The following is a 19697-nucleotide window of genomic DNA, read 5'->3' on the forward strand; positions in this document are numbered from 1 at the left end:
TCGTTCCAGAAAATAATTTCATTCATTTTCTTTTCTTGTTTACTCTTTTCATGGCGCAAAACAATCATAACTGAAAAGTCTGGTTTGCATAAACGAGACAGAGTTCCTGTACACAAATGCAGACAGGAAAGAAGTTAGGCGTATCACTTCGTTCAATGTGGAAGTTATTCCATTTTTACTGCTGATATCAGAACCACGGAAGCTATTTTAACTGTACTGGCTCCTTACATAAAAACATATTCACTAAAATCTTCTCACCTCCACTTGATCCCATTTCATTTCGACAACTTTCTGCCCTGTTTTCGGCTGCCACGTGGGCAGAGTGACGGTTGCCTGAGAGCCGGGCAGAATTATGTCAGGTTCCTGGGTAGCCGGGACAGGCTGAAGCTGTCTGGGTGCCATGGACTCTGTCCAGCCAGAGGCTGGGACACTGGGAGGTGTCTGTTCACAGTGTGGACCTTCATAGCCTTCGTTGCAAATGCAGAGGTAGCCATCGCTGCTGCCGCTGCTGCTGCAGTTGCCATGGTGACACGGGTTGCTGGCGCAAGGATCTGCAACAAGCTGAAACAAGACCGTAAATGGGTCAATTATTCTCTCGTAAGGAAAGTGTTGCGGTCGCTGGGAAATGAGCTCCGTGGCTCAGAGCTGCTGCTCTAACAGAAACGCTGTTCCTGTGGACTATGCATTTTTAACTACTTGTGCTGTTGGGGGGCGCTCCCCAAGGTCGTCCTAACATTTAACCCTTCTACAGGTAACAGGCGTCCAATAAAGCAGTACAAAGTTCATGGAGAAGAGCCTCCCCCAACCCAAGGCCCTAAATAATGTGGATTTCAGGAACGCGTGTTTAGAGGAATTTTCTAAGGCAAAAATTGTTAAAAATCAAGGCTCATTAGGAATACACCAACTCTGACATTTTTAGCTGCCGGTCATGACAAACAATACTAAGAATCTAAATTGAAATCTCCTTTTTCACATCCTGGACCACTGCGGGATTTCCTCATGAAAAATGACTGTCCGGTTCATCTCCCTTACAGATGCACTTACCTATAACTTCCAGTTTCCTACCTGATGAACCATTCTTTTTAAGGTGATGTTTTTTAATTAAAGGCTCCAAAATGATCAGCTTGCATGACAACAGCAAGCTAGAAGGCATCATGATGATGACTTACGTGAAGCGGAGTTTCGTGATGGTTTCTACCTCATTATTTTGGAGGGTGATTACAGAGAAATGAGACCCTGCTGGATATGGGAGATAAAAATTCAGTTGCATATCTTTAAATTCTGTTCATGTTCTAAGGAAGGTGCTTATCTCTGAGTCCTTTGCTGACCTCTGACTAGTCCTTTGTTATTACTCGGAGATGATACAAAAACAATGTAAAATGAAACAATGTAACAATGCTTCTTCCCAGACAGCCCAAGCGTTCAGGCGTGTTCACAGAGCTTATTCAATTATCACTTGCCTCTGTGATAACAGAAAATTAGACCTCTGTCTGATGTGCCCTGGCTTCTCAGGGCTGGTAATAAAACAGAATTGAGTGAAGAATAGACTACAGAGAAACGGGACCCTCAATTTCTCTTGTTGAAATGAATTCATTCTTAAACACACACGCGGATAGAATTCTGCATGGAAAAACAGCTACTCGTTCTGCTAATTATCCTTGTCAAATAATTTCCAGCAAACTCCTTTAGGAGGATTAAGGGATTTGGGATAGAATAAAATGAAGCTCCAAAAATACCACATTGTTCATTCTATGCTATCACTTGGCAAATCCTTCACAGAATGGCAGAGAAAAGTAGATGGGTTGGTGTCTGAAGAAAATATTTAAAGTGTAAATAATTTAAAATATTTACAATCTTTACCAACTCAAGGGAAAACCCAAAGTCCTTTGATGGCAGACAAAGCCCTCCCTGATCTGGCCCCTTCCCACACATGCTACTCACCCCTCCTCGCTTTCTCTCTGTCCCTGGACTATGCCAAGGTCATTCCTACCTCAGGACCTTTGCACCTGCTGGGTCCTCTGCCTGGAATGTTTTTCTCTCATACTTTCCACAGCTCTCTACCTCATTTTGCAAAGTTCTCTACTCAAATGTCACCTCCTCAGAGAAGCCTTCCTGCACTATGAAATCTAAAACAATCCCTTTTTTCCTTTTTTCAAATACGTGAGCTCCATCAGGGCATGGACTTATCTGCTGTGTTCACTGCTCTACTTCCAGCATGTTGAGGAACCCAGCAACATGGTGGGGCTTCTTTTAAAAAGGCATTGAAAAAATAAAGACATCGATCAATTGATATCTTAAAAGTAATGTGTGATAAGGGACAGATTGAATTGCTCCTTTAGTCCTGATGTTCCCTCACTTCTGATTTAATTTTTGGAAGGCTTCATGTAATGGGTATAAGCTCAAGGAAGAGAGATAAATTTAATTAGGATAAAGGAGACATGTAAACCATGTTTCTGACATCAACTTTTAAAACAACATCTGAGGTTGACCCAGTCACAAATTAAGACTTTTAACACACACCTAAAAACACAGAAATCCATTCCAATCAGTTACATACACTGAGGAGCTCATGACAAAAGTCAGTTCTGGAAATGCAAACCTTCATTGTGCAGCTTAGAGAATGACATTACTAAGGCAAAGACCAGCCATTTGATGGCCAGAGAGGTCCCAGGGCTTCGTTCCATGGTCACAGCCCATTGCTGGGGACAGCTAGTCCTCAGAGAGGGTGCCAAGGTGCAGCATAAATCAACACCTGCTCCAGAGGAAGCATTCAAAGCACAGGTGTCCACCCTCACACAGCAAAGGCTACTAGGAGTGATAACTATTGTTCCTCGAAGGGGGCCATTGAGAGTTTTCCAAGAACACTGCCATATAGTATTTCATTTGTGCTCACAGCAACCCCGAAACAGAGTAGGATTTTTCTGAACCCTCATCACTGGTGGGGAACAGAAGGGCAGAGGAATTGAGTGACCATCACAGCCACTGCAGAATAAAGCCAGAACCAAGCACATCTTCTGACCTCCAGCCAAGACTTCCTTCCACAACACGGCACTGCACTTTGATATCAGATTATTGTCACACACACACACAACCCTATGGAGAAGGCAAAAGATAAGGGTTATATTTCTGCAAACAGCAGAAAATAAGTAAGGATTAAATGTAGGCCAGTTAAAACCACCTAAAATGCTTTTGTAGAACCAAAGTACAAGAACAATAATCCTCAATGAATATTGATTGAGGCCTTACTATACGAAATGAACTGGGCCTGGGAATAAATGCTAAAAGACATGTAAAAAACAAACAAACAAACCAGATGCAGTGCCTGGCCCTACAGAGTTTCCGTCCAGTAACCTAGTATGAGCACTAAGAACAGCAGCAGCCACGCTAGTACTACCTGCCACGTGCTGAGTCCCCCCCGCGCACCCGCCACGGCATTTAGCAGCTCCCCTCTCCTACTTTGGTTCCTCCTTACAGCAGTCCTCGGAGGTTCCTATGTTCATTACACTACAGTAGGCAAGTGATCGACTTTTACTCAGAATGAAAGGCAGAGTCTTTCCAAAGTCTTACTAGGCTCTAGGTGACCCCTCCTCCCCCCAGGCTCCTTGATGGCTTCTCCTCTTATTACCCTCCCTCACTTGGCTCCAGACACACTGACCTCACTGTTCCTCCAACCCTCCAGGACCTCTCCTGCCTCAGGGCCTTTGCACTGGCTGTCCCTGACATCTGAGATGTTCCCACTTCTCATGGCTGCTCCCAAGCTTCCTCCAAGTCTTTGCTCAATTGTCAGGACTTCTCTGAGCACGTGATTTAACAGGGTGAAGTCTCCCCACCCCAGCACTGTTGATTCCTCTTTCCCCACTTTATTTTTCCCCCAAACATCTAACCTTCTATCACCTTCTAACATATTGTAGGAAAAAGTTATTTATTATATTTGTTTTTTATCTTCCCCCCACCCTGGAATGTAAACCCTGTGCAGTCAGGTTTCTTTTTTCTCCCTCTGTTTCTTTTTAAATAATTCTTATTATTTTTTATTGAAGTGTAGTTGATTCACAGTGTTGGTTTCAGGTGTACAGCATACATACATATGTATTTGTTTTTCAGATTCCTTTCCACCATAGGTTACAGATTTCTTTTTTCTGTTTCGTTTACCTGTGTGGCCCCAGCTCTAGAACAGCGCCCTGCACCCCGCAGCTGCTGAGTACACAGTGAATGAGTAAGTGAATGAATGATGCTATACACGTACAAGGGGCTACCAGACCTGCGAGGTGTATTGTTGGGTAAAATGAGGATTCCCCAAGGCCCACTCCCAGGTCTCGAGAACTTAAGTCAAGAAGCGTCTCACCCATCCCCACTGTAGTGTTTTTAGAGCGATTAGACCACTTTAAATCAGCTTTTAAAAGTGGGAGGAGTCTCTGTTGACCTGCAGCCTTGGCCTTGACGAGCACAGGAGGAGTCTGGGCTTACTGGGGGGTCACAGGCGGCTCTCCGCACCAGTGCACAAGCCATCGTGCGCCGGTCCTTGGCGACCCTCCAGGTGAGTCACTGCCTGAAGCCTGTCCCTTACTGGCAGCGTCGGGGCGCAGGCGCAGAGGGCTGGGTGGGAGGGGCAGGCCTCCACGGCCACGCCCAGTTCACCAGCCCAGGAGTCAGTTCCACCCGGTGAGGGAATAAAGAGGAAAAGAAAATACGCTGAGGATAAGGGATACGGTTTAAGTGCTGCTGTCCGGGCTTGACAGAGGAAGGCAGGAATATCACGTGCAATTAAAGAAGCAATGACTAACGTAGATGGCCAGGAACACTCTTGGTAAAGAAAAAAGAAGATAAAAGCCAAAAATTAAACTATCAGTTGTATAGATTTCTAAAGGGATTCAAAGCAGTGAGTGATGGGATGACTTGCACAGACGCACACACACACACACACACACACACGTGCCCACACGTACCCACATGCAGTGAATACAAAGCGAGCGTTAAATGCACTATGAGGTTATTGATCCCTTCTTTAAAATAGTCGCTTCCTAGCCATGCTACTCCCTTGGGTTTTCTGCTAGTTGCTTCACTAACAATGACAACCACCTAACTTCAGGCTAGTTTCATTTTTTTTTTTTAAATCAATCTTTTCAATTGCATAACAGCAAACACAAGATAAAATGCAATCATTAACTTTTAAGCAGAATCTTGGCATCATAAATATTGTAAGTCCTGTTTCTCTGCACACAGCTTATTGAGGTTTTTTTTTAAGTTTGTATGTGTATTTTATCTCACAGGGAAAAAGTCCTGTTGTAGAGGTCACTGCTGCCCTTGAATTCCATTACATTGACCTATAAACAGAAAATAACCAAACTGCCAAAATGCATAATAAGGCAAAATATCATAATTAATAGACCTGACTTTGGGGACACTCAAAATTTAACAGGCAATATCTTCTTGGCTATAATTTCTAGCTTTTAATGATGGTGGGGAGGATAAAGACTTTGTAATATCAGCTTTAAGAAAGAGTAAAGAAGGGGTGGGGAGGGTATAGTTCAGTAGTAGAGCGCATGCTTAGCATGCACAAGGTCCTGGGTTCAATCCCCGGTATCTCCATTAAAAAAAATCAGTAAATAAATAAACCCAATTACTCCCCCCCAAAAGGAAAGAGTAAAGAGAAAGCCCATGGGTTAGTGGTTTCTGCCTATAGTAACTGACAAGCTCATTTATTAAAATGCTGTTGGTTTATTGCATTGATTAATCCATCTATTTAAGCCAAATTTTTTCACATCATAGAGCTAGTCCAAAATCATTCTTTCCACATTTTATTTTCAACTTTTCACTTATGTTAAATATACACAATCAAGAGCATTTTGGGGGGTGAACACAGGGTGGGATGGCAGGCAAAGCCAGAGCACAGGTGCCTGCCAGCCCCAGGACTTGTGACTGGAAAGCAGTCTCAGGTGACACTTTAGCCATGACCTGTTTTCCTTCCTTAAACTATCTGCTGCCCATGTTTTTGGCAATTTCAGTGCCCTCTGCATGCAAAGAGAAGGATGAAACGTCAAACTTAAAACAGGGATAAAAGAGGCCCATTTGCAGGGTCATTAGATACAGGACGTCAAAGCTACCAGGGCTGCTGCGAAATACCGCATGTGAACACCTTCGTCTGCATTACCTGGTGACGGGGGACCTGGGGAGACACACAACTAGCTTCTGGTGAGCCTTCCTTGCTAGATTAGTCACTCAGTGGGCTTCATTCCTATGTCTCCTGTACTTTTACAGAAAACTCAATAGGGCTGCTCAGCAATTCAAGTGACATTTATCGAGCATGATGTGCCAGGTCGGATGCCCAGAAGACAGGTCAGGAGGATGAAGAAAGCCCAGTCCTGGCCCTCAGAGGGCTCGCAGTCCAACACAAGGGTCAGCTGCAAGAACTTGGACATTCCCAGAGCAGTCTAATTGTCAATTAAAACCCTGCATGTGTGTGTCAACCATTTTGATTGTGTGTTTGATTGACTTAAAGTTCCTAATACTGAAAGAGAGAAGGGGCTTGATCATTGCAGATAAGAAATGAGCAGCTTACGAGCAGGTCGCAGAGCCAGTCTCTTGGATGGCTGTGGCCGCTCTCACAAAAGAAACAGCGGAAAGGAATTTACTAGTTGGAAATGGAGCCGGGGGAGCAACCAGAGTCCTGGCATCAGCCCTGGTGTGCAGCTGGCTGAGCGGCGTGGGCAAGTCGCGTGCCTGCTCTTGATATACATACCTTGTGCATCAAGGGGCTGGGGTGAAACAGCTCAAGGCTGCCTCCAGCTCTGTGATTTAGGATCCTACTGATGGCTACTCAGCTTGCATTGACATGACAGTTTTCAGAGGGTCCAGAGGAGCACAGTGCACACCCTAGGTCACCTCTCTTCCTCATTTATACCCACGATCAGTGGGCGGAGTCATCCAGGCAATGGGAGGGGTGTTTGAGGAAACCAAGGAAGCCCAGGAAGAGAACCTACAAACACTGATGGAACACACCATGTGGCCCAGACCACGCAGGTCACCAAGGGGACATGGTGGCCTCCTAGCACCTAGAGAGGAGTGTAGGTACAGAGAGAAATAACCAAGTGGGAATTTGTGTGTGATATTAAGGGATAGGTAGAATGCACCAGATTTTTAGTAATTTGAGCAGCAGAATCAGTTAAGGAACTTTCAATACAGATTTGACACAGATACTATTATAGGAAAAAGAGGCACCTTATTAAGTAAGGAAGAAGAACAAAAGCCTCAACACAAGATTTTTTAACTTGCACATTAGTGACTCTTTGGGCTGAGTAATTCTTTGTTGTGGGGGCTGCCCCGTACATTGTAGGATGTGTAAACAGCCTCCCTCATCTCTACTTGCTAGATGCCAATAGAACCCACCCACCAACAATGACAGCTGTGACGACCACAAATGTCTCCAGACATTGCCAGTGTCCCCTGGGGAAAAGCCACCCCCAGTTGAGAACTACTGCCTTAGAGGAACAGATTGAAGCATTTTAATCCATCACAATGGTCTTGAAAATCCGTAAGACTCCATAAATAAAGTGAAAAGGCAACAACATGGTGGAGGGAAATATGTACCACCTATTACAAAGGACCAAGTCCTTTATCATGTAGATTCCTAGATACCAATAAAAGAGAAACACCTCAATAAAAAGAACAAAAAATAAGCCATATGCAGAATGATTTCTGCAGAATCATGCCACTTTTTATTATTTATAAGCACAAAACACAATGTTATGTATCTGTATGTGTAAAAATACAAATACAAATTTTTTAAAAATAGAATGGACCATTGTTTTCCTAATTTGTCTGAGCAGCAGAATCAATTAAGCAACGTTTTAAAGTACAGATTCCCCAGCCCCAAGCTGCTAATCAAAAACTCTGAGGGTGAAGTCTGGAAACCTGCATCTTTCAGCATCCCCCAGATGATTCTGAAGCAACTGGTCCAAAACCCAAAATTCAGAACGTGTCGGTTTAAACCAGGGGTTGGCAAACAACAACCACAGGCTAAATCCAGTCTGTTTCTATAAATAAAGTTTTATTGGAGTACAGCCCCAGCCATCTGTTTGTTGCCACTGCTTCTGCCACTGTCAGCAGTTGAATAATTGCTACAGAGTAACAGGCCCACGAGGGCTATACAATGTTTATTATCTGGTCCTTTAGTTTGCGAATCCCTGACCCAGAAAATATGAATTTGAGGATGCACAAAAGGAAGAAAACTGGTAGGTGGGCTCATCTGGGAAGATCTCAGAGAAGAAGACAATCTTGAATGGGGCCATGAAAAAGTCAATAGCAGGGGGAGGGTATAGCTCAAGTGGTAGAACCTATGCTTAGTATGCATGAGGTCCTGGGTTCAATCCCCACCCCCTCCTCTAAATAAATAAATAAACCTAATTACGTCCCCCACCAAAAAAAATTTTAAAAAGAAAAGTCAATAGCAATTACATAATTTTTTTTTTCTCTCCACCCAACCCCCTTACTGGGCTGGCATGCACCTAGTGATTAAATAACAGAAAGACCTTTCACAATACAATTTAACGCAGAGAAGGAACCAGACGTTCTTTTAATCCTCGTGGTGGGCAGCAGTATAAGTCTTGACACTATCTAAGGAGGAACTTGTCTGCATAATCCACAGTGAAGAAAGACCACAATGAAGGGTCATATCCCCACTTCTCCTTCACAGGAAGAAACATGGAAATTCTCCCCTGACCCTCCCACCCATCAACTGAACTAAATGGGGATGAATGACGGACAGTCCACCGCAGAGGCTAAACACACAAATAAGTGGAACCCTGGGGGTAGCGGGAGGAGTCACCTAGCCCAAGGAGCCCTGAAGTAGCAGGAGAGCGTCTATGGCTGCCAGCTAGGGGAGGGACCAGGACAAAGAGGACTCCAGAATTTGGAGTCTGGGGCTTCTAGAAAAATGATCAGCAATTGCTCATGAAGCATGTGAATACAGCAGAGAAAGCCTGGGGTTCTGCTCCCATTTGTGGGGGGTCTTGGACAAGGTAAGGAAGTTTCCTGGAGCTCAGTCTCCTCAACTGTAAAAGGAAAGAGTGGAACCAGAGAGCTCTAATGTCCTTTCTCTTCTTAATACCATGTTTCTCTGCCCAAAATAGAAATTGCACCAGCTAGAAATGCCATCCTCATGCTGAAAGACAAATGAACATTGTTGGGGTCCCACTGTCACAGTATTTTTGTCTTCAAAAGGAATTTTTCCCACTTTCTTCAATAAAGCTCTGAACTGTGTTCCAATACCAACTGCTTATCCACTAGGAGTAAAAGTGTGAGAAAAAAAAAATCACTAGGGTGCTTATGCCAGTAGTAGTCTCGGCCAAGAAATATATCCAATGAATTTTTTTTTCCCCCAAATCCAAATAATAAAAATGCTCATTCACTTTACTGCATCAAGAACTATGTAGCTTAGTGAAATACATGAAATAAACTGAATTCCCAAGATTTGATATTTCTTTACTTCCGTATCAGGGACTCTAAAGCTACTTGGAAAATTATTCCAAAACTAATCTGGGAGGTCCATCTTTCCCCTCAATTCTGAGTCATTTTCTTGAAATCAGCCTGTCCTGATTTGTGCATGTGGGTTGAGTCACACCTGTAAGTAGGCTACGAGGAAATTACAAACAGAATTCAAACTTTTGACATGAAATGACTCCATTAAAAATAAACCACTACTTGTCTAATTGTTTTCTGACTTTTCCACGGTATCTCCTTAAAACCTGCTGTATTTGCAAATTATCTTGAAATCACACTCCTTTTATTATAGTTTGGCTGACACACAGTCAATGGTCATCTGATGGATCTTTAAATCCTGCTCAGTTGCAGATGCATCAAAAATTAAGTAATAATTCTTCAAAAACCTGGCAAACCCTCTGTCTCTTGGCTTCCAGATTCAACGAAATTCTAAAGGATAACACTCAACAGCATTTACGGACATAGGCAACCAGCCTCAAATGGAATTCTTTTTTTTTTTTCTTTTAATTGTTCAAAGATCAGTTTCTCGAGTCAGAAACTTACAGAACAATCCCAGTGCATACATTCTTGCTTCACCTCTCATCAGAGACACTCATACACCCTAGCGAATGCTTTTTATAAAACAACCGTGTCACGAATACAGGAAAAGATGCCTGCAGAAAAATGGGAATTATCCTCTTACGAAGATCATATGATCATCTCAACTGACGCAGGAAAAGCATTTTATTAAATTCAACATCCATTCAGAATGAAGACTTTTAGAAAACTAGGAAGAGAAGAGAACTTCTTTATTCTGAGAAAGTATCTACAAAAAAAAAAAAAAACCCTTCAGCACGTCAGCCTTTTTGGTGAAGTGCTGAAAAGTGTATTTTGATTATGTCTTTATTTTTTCCCTCTAGGAAATGTCTTTGCCATCTGCCAGCTCTGTAACCAGTGTCACAGCCTGAGATGGACAGTTAACTGCCCTCAGCAGGAGGCCCTGGTAAAGATCATCTCATCAAAAGCAGTGTCAACTACACCCCTGTTTTGGTTTTTTTTTGCCTTTTCCATCTTTTTTATTGAAGTTAGTTGATTTACAATATTATTTTCAGGAACTGCACCCCTATTTTGAGAGTTTTCAGCCCCCCGGGTTCCCCTTGCTGAAAGATCTCTGAAGCTGCTGGCAAAGATGATGACACTAGCTTGCCTTTGCCCAGAAGTAACCTCAAGATTCCTTCCTGACTTTCCTCCCAGACGGGGAGCAGCACGAGGATTCTGTGGGGACCCTCACAGCACAGCGGCCATGCAAGGCCTTGGGAGCCAAGGCAAGTGGGCAGGAGGCAAATACAGCGGCCTCTGGGTTATTCTAGTGGGTTTGGCCACCATTCTAGACGCTTTGGCCAGCCAATGAAACATGTTATACAAGACTGGGGACTCGAGTCAGTCTCCCACTTTCAAAAGAGCCTTTCAGTCTTGTTGGGGGCCCCAAAGTCATCTCCAAATATTAAAATGTGTTGATTTCTTTATTACTTAAAATCGGTGTAAGTGACAAATGAAGCCTCTGTCGCATAGCAGGCACTCAGTAAATATTTATTGTCTGAAACAGAGAGAACATTGCTTTCTTTTAGACCACTCTTCACTCAGAGCCCTTCCCACTCAGAGGGGTGTTCCTCACCTGCTAAGCTTGATGGCCAGGGATCCTTAAGAAAAGCTGGGAGAGAACTCTGTGGATGCCCGTGACACCCGGGTCACCTTATTTGGGAAAGGCTTTTGCTTTAAGCTGTGAAGTGCTCCCTAGGCTTGTGTTCCTGCCTGGCCTCTTGACCGCTTTGATGTGTGCTCTTCTCCCTGCAGGCACAAAGACTCCCTCTGCTCTGTTTTCAGCTTTTCTAAATGTAAATGGAAACAGCTGCTCTAATTTCAATACCCATCTGCTCTGGAGATGAGGACAACAATCAGTGGCCCTGCAGATAAATCTAGTCTCCCTGTTATCCAGCCTCATCATTTACCTGGAGATAAGCCTTCCAGAACCAGCAGGCCTCATCCAGGGATCGTCACTAAGCTAGAAAGGGGAAAGAAAACAGAACTGTTCAAGCCACTAAAAGAGCAGGCCCTGGATTTCCACTAGCAATTGTTTGGGGTTTTTTTGGTTTTTTGGAAATGTTTGTATATACGTATTTTTATTGAAGTACAGTCAGTTTACCATGCTGTATCAGTTTCTGGTGTACAGCATAATGCTTCAGTCATATATATACATACATATATTCATTTTCATATTCTTTTCCACCACAAGTTACTACAAGATATTGAATATAGTTCCCTGTGCTATGCAGTATGAACATGTTTATCTATTCTAAATGTATCAGTACCTGCAAATCTCTAACTCTAATTTATCCCCTCCCACAACCCCACCACTATCCCCTCTACTCCCACCACTATCCCCTCCACCCTCACCACCCCTCATAACCACAGGTTTGTTCTCTATGTCTGAGAGTCTGCTTCTGTTTTGTAAATAAGTTTGTTTGTCTTTTTTTTAGATTCCACATATAAGTGATACCATATGGTATTTTTCTTTCTCTTTCTGGCTTACTTCACTTAGAATGACAATCTCCAGGCCCATCCATGTTGCTGCAAAAGGCACTGTTTTGTTCTTTTTTATGGCTGAGTAGTATTCCACTGTATAAATATACTACAACCACTAGCAATTGTTTTTAAATCCACGAAAGCCAAAGACCCCCAAAGAGCATGCGTGCTCAGATTGGTCGTCTCCGGCATGGTTGGAAAGAAGCACTCTGATTGATTAAATGGCCAGGTGTCTTTCCTTGAAGAAGCTGAGAGGACCTTTCAAGTCATAAAAGACTACAGAAACCAAAGAAAAACTAATAAAGGAGTAGAACAAAGCTGAGGGTGGAAGAGCTCATCCAGGAAAGCCCTGCCAACTAGAAACGGCCGTGGGTTGCGGAGTGTGGAGCACAGAGGAGAGTCATGAACAGACTGGCGTGTCTGCAGGGAGTAAGGGCAGGGAGGGGAGGCACAAGGAATAGAAAAGCACCATCACCTTAATTGAGCAGCCCTGCGGACAGGACAGCTTTACCAGGAAGCAGAACAGAGAATATTCGAAATGCACTTCAGTGCATCATCTCTAAGACATGGAGCAGTTGCCTCCACTGTGACAAGCTAAACCGTAAATCAGAGGAGAGCTGGTGCCTGTATAGTGATGTCTAAAGAAGCGGTGCAGGCGTGCTGGAGCTCTGAAGGCACTCTATTGATCATACAAATGATCTCTTTAGAAACACAAATATTTAGCACTTCCAATTAAGGCATGAAATTAGAAGGGTAGACAACCCCACTGGAAAAAACTGTCAGTAAAGCATAACCGTGTAGAATTAAGGGTTTTTCAGCAAACTGATTTTTGAGCAGAGAGCATCCTCTGAACTGTCTCAGGATGTTGATGTAACCAATTGCATTTAATAATGCTTGCCACCTTGGACTATGTGAATTAAGTTACTGCATAAAGATTATAGACACCACGACTTTTCCTGCATGTGTAAATACTGTAGACACACAGAAAATACGAGCTTTGTTGATGGAAAATTTTATTATTCAGGACTTTTATTATAACAGATGGAACTGACGGGCATGGCTTTCTCCAGCTAAAACCATTTAACAATATTAGATGACAACGCAGAAAATGTTTTAATTCAAGGGGGTGAGGGAGAAGCAGAATCCTCAAGTTTCAGAAATGCTAAGAGAAAAGGACTCACAACCAGAGTCGTTAGCTCTGCACTGACCACAGGGGTTATGGACTTGGAAATAAGGCCTAGGGGCTGGGGGGTTAAATTCTAGAAATCACACAGGGATGGGAAGTGTGGCTTTGAGCCCAGAAGTGGGAGCTATACCTGAGTCCATATATAAATCCTCTTAGAGTTACCCTAGCTATTTAAAAAAAAAAAAGGCCAGGGGCCTGGAGATAAATCTACCAGTAGGCCTGGAGAAACAGCTGGAAAACCAGCACGGCTCCAAGGTCTTTAAATGCAAAAAGAGTTGCCCATGCATAGCCAAAACCTTCCACGTAAATATCCCATGCAATTAACATCCCCTTGACATGGAAATCCTAAGCCAAGAAATGAACATTAAAAAAAAAAATTTGTCCAGACCCAGCTGTGATGAAGTGACACTTTCACAACACAAGAGCACATGAGACACACACATGCATGTGCACAGCCACTTCCCATAATGAGCTCACAGTAAAAAAATTACAAACTGCACAAGGAAACAAACCACCATCAGTGTGCAGAACTGCAGGTAGAGTTAAAACCTTCCTCCCAATGCATGAATACACATTTATGAACTTAAGATAAAACAAGATGCTTACAGTATATCTGAAACATTTTTATGATTCCCCACTTAACTTTCTTGATTAACTGGCCTGATATTTTTAATAAGAAGGCTTCTACCAGAGAATACTAATAGCTAATAATAGCTAGGATTTCTGAGGATTTACATTATGCATGGCACAGTTCTCAATGTTTTCCCTGATTTCATTTTCTCTATAACCCTATGCAGTATTATCTGCATATATCTCTGAGGCTCAGAGAATTAGAGTAACTGTCCATGGTCAGCAGCTAGTATACTATGAATACTAATCCAGACAAAAAGATACAATTCCAACCAAAATCCCGTGTTCTTTTTTTCTCCTAATTTGTCGGGCTGATCCGAAAACTTAAAATGGGAGATGAAAGGACCAAGTATTTCCAAAATAATTTGAAGAAAAATAAGGAGATATTTTCCCTACCAGATATAAAAATTTATTAGAACACTGCAATCATTGTAACAGTGTAATATTGATATAGCAATAGACAAATTAAACAAGTATCAGAAAAGAGAGAAGAGATTTCCCATATAAAGGAGCATGTTCTGTAACAGAGAAGGCATTAAAAGTTAGTGCAGAAACGATAAAATATTTAGTAAGTGGTACTTGAAAAATTGCTGATCCCTGTAATTAAAATAAATATGCCATACACACTCATACAAAAATGAATTCCAGATGGATTTTGTATTAAAATGTTAAAAATATAACCTTAAAACTTTCATATCAGGGGTCTGTAAACTACAGCTCACTGACCAAATCTGGCCCATCACTTGATTTTGTAAATAAAGTTTTATTGGGACCCAGTCACACCCATTCATTTGCATATTGCCTGTGGCTGATTTCACAGAGTGGAGTAGTTGCATTAGGGAAGATGTAGCCAGCAAAGCCTGAAATATTTACTCTCTGGTTCTCTGCAGAAAAAGTTTGCTGATTCCTGCTCTGGACGAAAATATAGGAGACTAGATTTACGGTATCAAAGTTGGAAGCAATCTCCAGTCAGACTTATGAAAGATGAAAATATTAAATGGCATGAAAAGTTAAATGAATGAACTAGAGTTATATCTGACAACCACAGAAAAAATACAGTGATGAGTGAAAAAAAAAAATCAAGTTGCAGAAAGATAGGCACAGTATGACTCCTCTATGGACACCTTATAGCTATGTTGTAAAAATACAAAAACACAGACAGAAAGGTTAAGTGTCAGCTGAGAATAACAATTGTTTCGGGATAGAGAAAGAAAGGGAGTTGGGGAGGAGTAGGGCAGTGGGGATGGGAGAGATGAGATTTGACTGCATCCAGCTATTTTGTAAAAAAAAAAAAAACTGAAGCAAATACGACAGAATGATGCTTGATGAATCTCAGTGATAGATGGTAATTATATTATTCTCTGTGCTTTCCTATGAGAATATTTCATAATAAAACTTAAATTTAATCCATGATCCTCATCATTAACAAATACTCACTGAGCACCTGCTGTATGCCAGGCACTGCCCTAGCCCAAATCTCAGAGCACTATGTCCACAGGCCAGATCCAGCCCGCCAACTGTGTCTGTTCAGCCTGTGAAGTAAGAATGATTTTCACATTTTTAAAAAGGTTGAAAAAATCCAAAGATGGTGAATATTTCTATCATGTGGAAATTGTATCAGATTCAAATGTCAGTGTCCATCAACAAAGTTTTATCAGAACACGAAACGTATTCTTGTCCATTTACACCTTGCATCAGCAGAGCTGAGTGGCTGCCATAAAGCCCATGTGGTTCACAAAGCCAGAAATATCTGCCCTCTGGCCCTTTGCAGAAAAAGTCTGCTGATCCCTGCACTGGGCCCTGGGAACACGCAGAGCCTCCGCTCTCGCGGTGCTGGCAGAGGGACACAGATGATAAACACTACCGAAGTACCAACACTGTCACACGTCGCTGCTTCTATGCGTCACCGAATGCAAGAAAAGACAAAGACAATTTTCTTGTATGGATTATACAATCCACTTTTTATAGCTTTAATTTAAAAAAAAAGAAAAGCTAAATGATTGTAGAGTTTCCTCAACATGACAGAAGTCATGTCTGGAAATATTTTTACTATCTTCTTCCCTAGAATTATATTACTGATTCAACTCAACAACTAGAAATATTCTGAACATGAAACTTTATCGCATCAGAAATCTCATGAGAAAAATCAATCCATCTTGTGAAAAACCATAGTAGGAATTACAGTAACTGCATAATCGTAGAGATGATTCTTTTAACTTTGTGTCTCCGGTTCTGTTCAGAGTGAAAATATTAAAACTAACCTGATGCCATTTGCTTTGATGATGAAAGTCCTCAGACTTTGGAATGAGCCACACTCAGGACACCCAAGGGGAGGTCCGAAAATCAACAAAAGAAGGACGTGTGCCCTTTATCGTGAAGAGTGTGAATTGTACGGAAAAGGCAGTATTTGTGGTCCACTGTGTCATGTTGCAGAATTTGATAAGAAACACTCGAAATAGCCTCAAAGTCAGTGAACCTGAAAAGAGAGTGGTTTCCTGAAAAGCAGTAAATTCACTTAGAAGAATATTGTTCAGAAAGACACCTGTTCTCCCTGCATGATGGAGATCTACACTGAGGACAGTCCCGTCTTCCACACCATGCAGGAGGGGATCTGCAGCTGATGCTCCTGAGGGTGGCTCAGGGTCCTGGAGAACACTGTAAAGGGATTCCCACGGCTCCACGTGGCCAAGCACAGGGCATCATTTCCATGACTGCCCACAGCGTGCTGGAAGACCACTCACCAGGACTGGGTTCCAGGTTGGGGAACTTTCACGACACTCGTGCACCTTGGGCAACCCTGAGATGCTTCCACACCTGTCTAATGGCAAGAGCAATGCATATGCTGCTTACATCCACAGTTCCCAAACCGGGTGCCAAAGCATTGCGGAGCACTACAGTGAAGGCACCGAGGATTGTACAGGTTTCTTTTTTTTAATTTTCAAGGGAAACACAGCATACACAACATCTGCCAGACATCAAGAATTACCAGCTAGAGGTGGTGCATAGTTCCAGTGTTAGATCCCACTGCATGTCTTTTGATGATGTCCTATCTTGCCAAAGCTGGGGTTTCAGAAATTGCTGTGATAAAAAGCAAATACTCTAGGAAAGTCGACATGAACAGGAAATGAGGGTGGCAGTGATCAGCCTGAGAAGCTGTGTAGTACCCACAGGCACACATCCCCAGGAGTATGCAGCTGTGGGTATTTAAGACTAAGATGAGAGGAGGGTATAGCTCAGTGGTAGACTGGGTGCTTGGCATGTATGAGGCTGTGGGTTCAATCCCCAGCACCTCCGTTTAAAAAAAAAAGAATGAGATAAAAGTTATTATTTTTCTTTCAATCTATGTGCATTATTTTTTCAAACAGCTACAAAGTTGTTAAGATGACGTTTGGGACCTAGTTACAAATGAAGACTGCTCTCTTTGACCAAACTCTTAGTAAGCTTCCTTCAGTTTTTCAACTAGGTCTTGACTTTTGATCTTCTGTGTTTGTTTCTTCTTTGCCCAATTTTAGCAAGAATTCTATTAGTCAGTTTAGCCAGAATATTCCCTCACTCTTGTATTTCTTCTTAGTAATGTGGTACCCACCAACCCCCATTCTGCTCTCTGCTATAAATTCCCACTTGTCTGTGCTGTATTGACCACTGAGCCCGGTTCTATGCTGAAGTCTCTTTCCCCTATTGCAACTGTCCTGAAGAAAATCTGTTCTTACCACTTTCCCTACTGTCCAGCTCTGGTTTTTCTTTACCATTATTTCATAAATGAAAACATTAGCTATTTGTTTTGGCCTAAGGCAATGTAAAAAAATTTACTGTGATGCTAAAACCACCATGACCCAAGAAAATTTGGGAACCTCTGGTTTATATCAAAACGTTGCTGTGAGCTAATACATCAAAATTCTTCATCACATGTGTCACTTTATAAATGACTTCCATAAAAAGTAAATTTTCAAAGTTCTGCCACTTAAAATTGTAGGAAGCTCCACAATCTGGATGCTCCACTGTCTACTCGTCTTCATGTCCTAAGAAAGCCAAATAGCTGAAATTTCAGCAGAACAGGATGGAGACCACAGAGAGAACAAGCTTACTGATCAACAACTGAAATCAGTGGGTTGACAATGCATGCAATTGGCACAGCTCTGAGAGATCCCTCAGCCAGCCCGAGAGGCAGGCAAACAACAAGGCTTCATCTCCACTTTAGGGAGAAACAAACCAAGGTCCTATGAGGTCACATGAGTTCATGGGGTCCCTAAGTGACAGAGCATGGTGAATACTATTCAGCCATAAAAAAGAATGAACCCTTGTCATTTGAAACAATATGGATGGACCTCGAGAGCATTATGCTAAGTGAAATAAGACAGAGAAAGACAAATATATGTTCTCAATTATATGTGGAATCTTAAAAAAAAAAAAAAAACAAGCTCATAGGTAAAGAGAACAGATTGGTGGCTGCCAAAGGGGAGGTGTGGACGAAATGAATGAAGAGGGTCAAAAGGTACAAACTTTCAGTTACAAAGGAACTAAGTCCTGGGGACGGGAACTGCAGTTAATAAGGCTGTATTTCATATTTGAAAGTTGCTAAGAGAGTAAATCTTAAAAGTTCTTACCATAAGAAAAAAAGCATTTTTGTAGCTAATTATGGTGATGGATGTGAACTAGACTTTTTGTGGTGATCGTCTCACAGTCTATACATAAACAGTCAAATTATGTTGTATACTTTAAACTAATGTAATGTTATATGTCAATTATACCTCAATAAAAAAATAATTTTTTTATTTTTTATTGAAGTATCGATTTACAATGTTGTGTTAATTTCTGGTGTACAGCATAGTGATTCAGTTTTATATATTTTATATTTATATATATTCCTTTTCATATTCTTTTTCATTATAGGCTATTACAAGGTATTGAATGTAGTCCCCTGTGCTATACAGTAGGACCTTGCTGTTTATCTATTTTATATATAGTGGTTAGTATCTGGAAATCCCAAACTCCCAATTTATCCTTCCCCACCCCCTTTTCCCCTGGTAACTACAAATTTGTTTTCTATGTCTGTGAGTCTGTTTCTATTTTGTAAATAAGTTCATTTGTCTCATTTTTTTAGATTCCACATATAAGTGCTATCGTGTGATATTTTTCTTTCTATTTCTGGATAAATTAATTTTTTTAATGTCCCAGAGAGCAATGTACTCTAAAGGAAGAGATGTCTGGTAGGGCCAGCTACTGCCAGCGACGGCGCCTCAGGTCAGGGAGAAGAGGGTTCTGGGTGCAAAGCGTCAGCAGATTAGACTGGGGATGAGCTGGCTGTCCTTGAGGGTTGTCCACCGAGACAGCTGCAGTCCCAGCAACCCAGCTGTGGGCCCAGCACTGCCTGAAACCTTCTGGGTTCACTCTCCTTTGCACTGTGCAGGAATGGCCTGGGGATGGGGGTGGCCAGCACCAACGTGCTCAGCTCAGCTTCCATTTTGACCGAAATCAGGAACGACAACTTCCAAACCAGTTATGTTTGATCCTCTGTGCAAACCTGCAGATCCTGTGAATAACTCTGTGAACTATTTTATCACATCTATACATACATGTAAGGTGTCGACTGGAATACAATGCACAACCTAAAAGTGGAGAGTTATGTTTTATTTGGCAGATTCCCTGAGGACTCAAGCCTGGGTGACAGCCTCTCAGATGGCTCTAAGAGACTCTTCCGAAGTGGCAAGGTAGAAGCCAGGATATATAGGAGTGTTTGCAACAAAAGACCAGATGGTCAGAACATCCAAAGACTACTGTTAATTAAAGAAAACCAGCTATCTCGGGTTAAGGACTTTAGCGCTTT

At 42.1% G+C, this 19697-nt stretch overlaps 1 protein-coding gene across 3 annotated transcripts in view; it reads right to left on the reverse strand.

Moving 5' to 3' along the window:
- The window catches only part of DNER (delta/notch like EGF repeat containing), a 263164-nt gene that overhangs the window by 150357 nt on the left and 93110 nt on the right, over positions 1 to 19697 (reverse strand). For all 3 annotated transcript variants that reach the window (XM_031452326.2, XM_064485240.1, XM_064485241.1), the window contains exon 2: positions 259 to 561. In XM_031452326.2, coding sequence (XP_031308186.2) covers positions 259 to 561 — 303 coding nt within the window. The remainder of the gene's footprint in view (positions 1 to 258; positions 562 to 19697) is intronic.

The sequence above is a fragment of the Camelus dromedarius genome, chromosome 4 (assembly GCF_036321535.1).
Source record: "Camelus dromedarius isolate mCamDro1 chromosome 4, mCamDro1.pat, whole genome shotgun sequence".
Classification (NCBI taxonomy): domain Eukaryota; kingdom Metazoa; phylum Chordata; class Mammalia; order Artiodactyla; family Camelidae; genus Camelus; species Camelus dromedarius.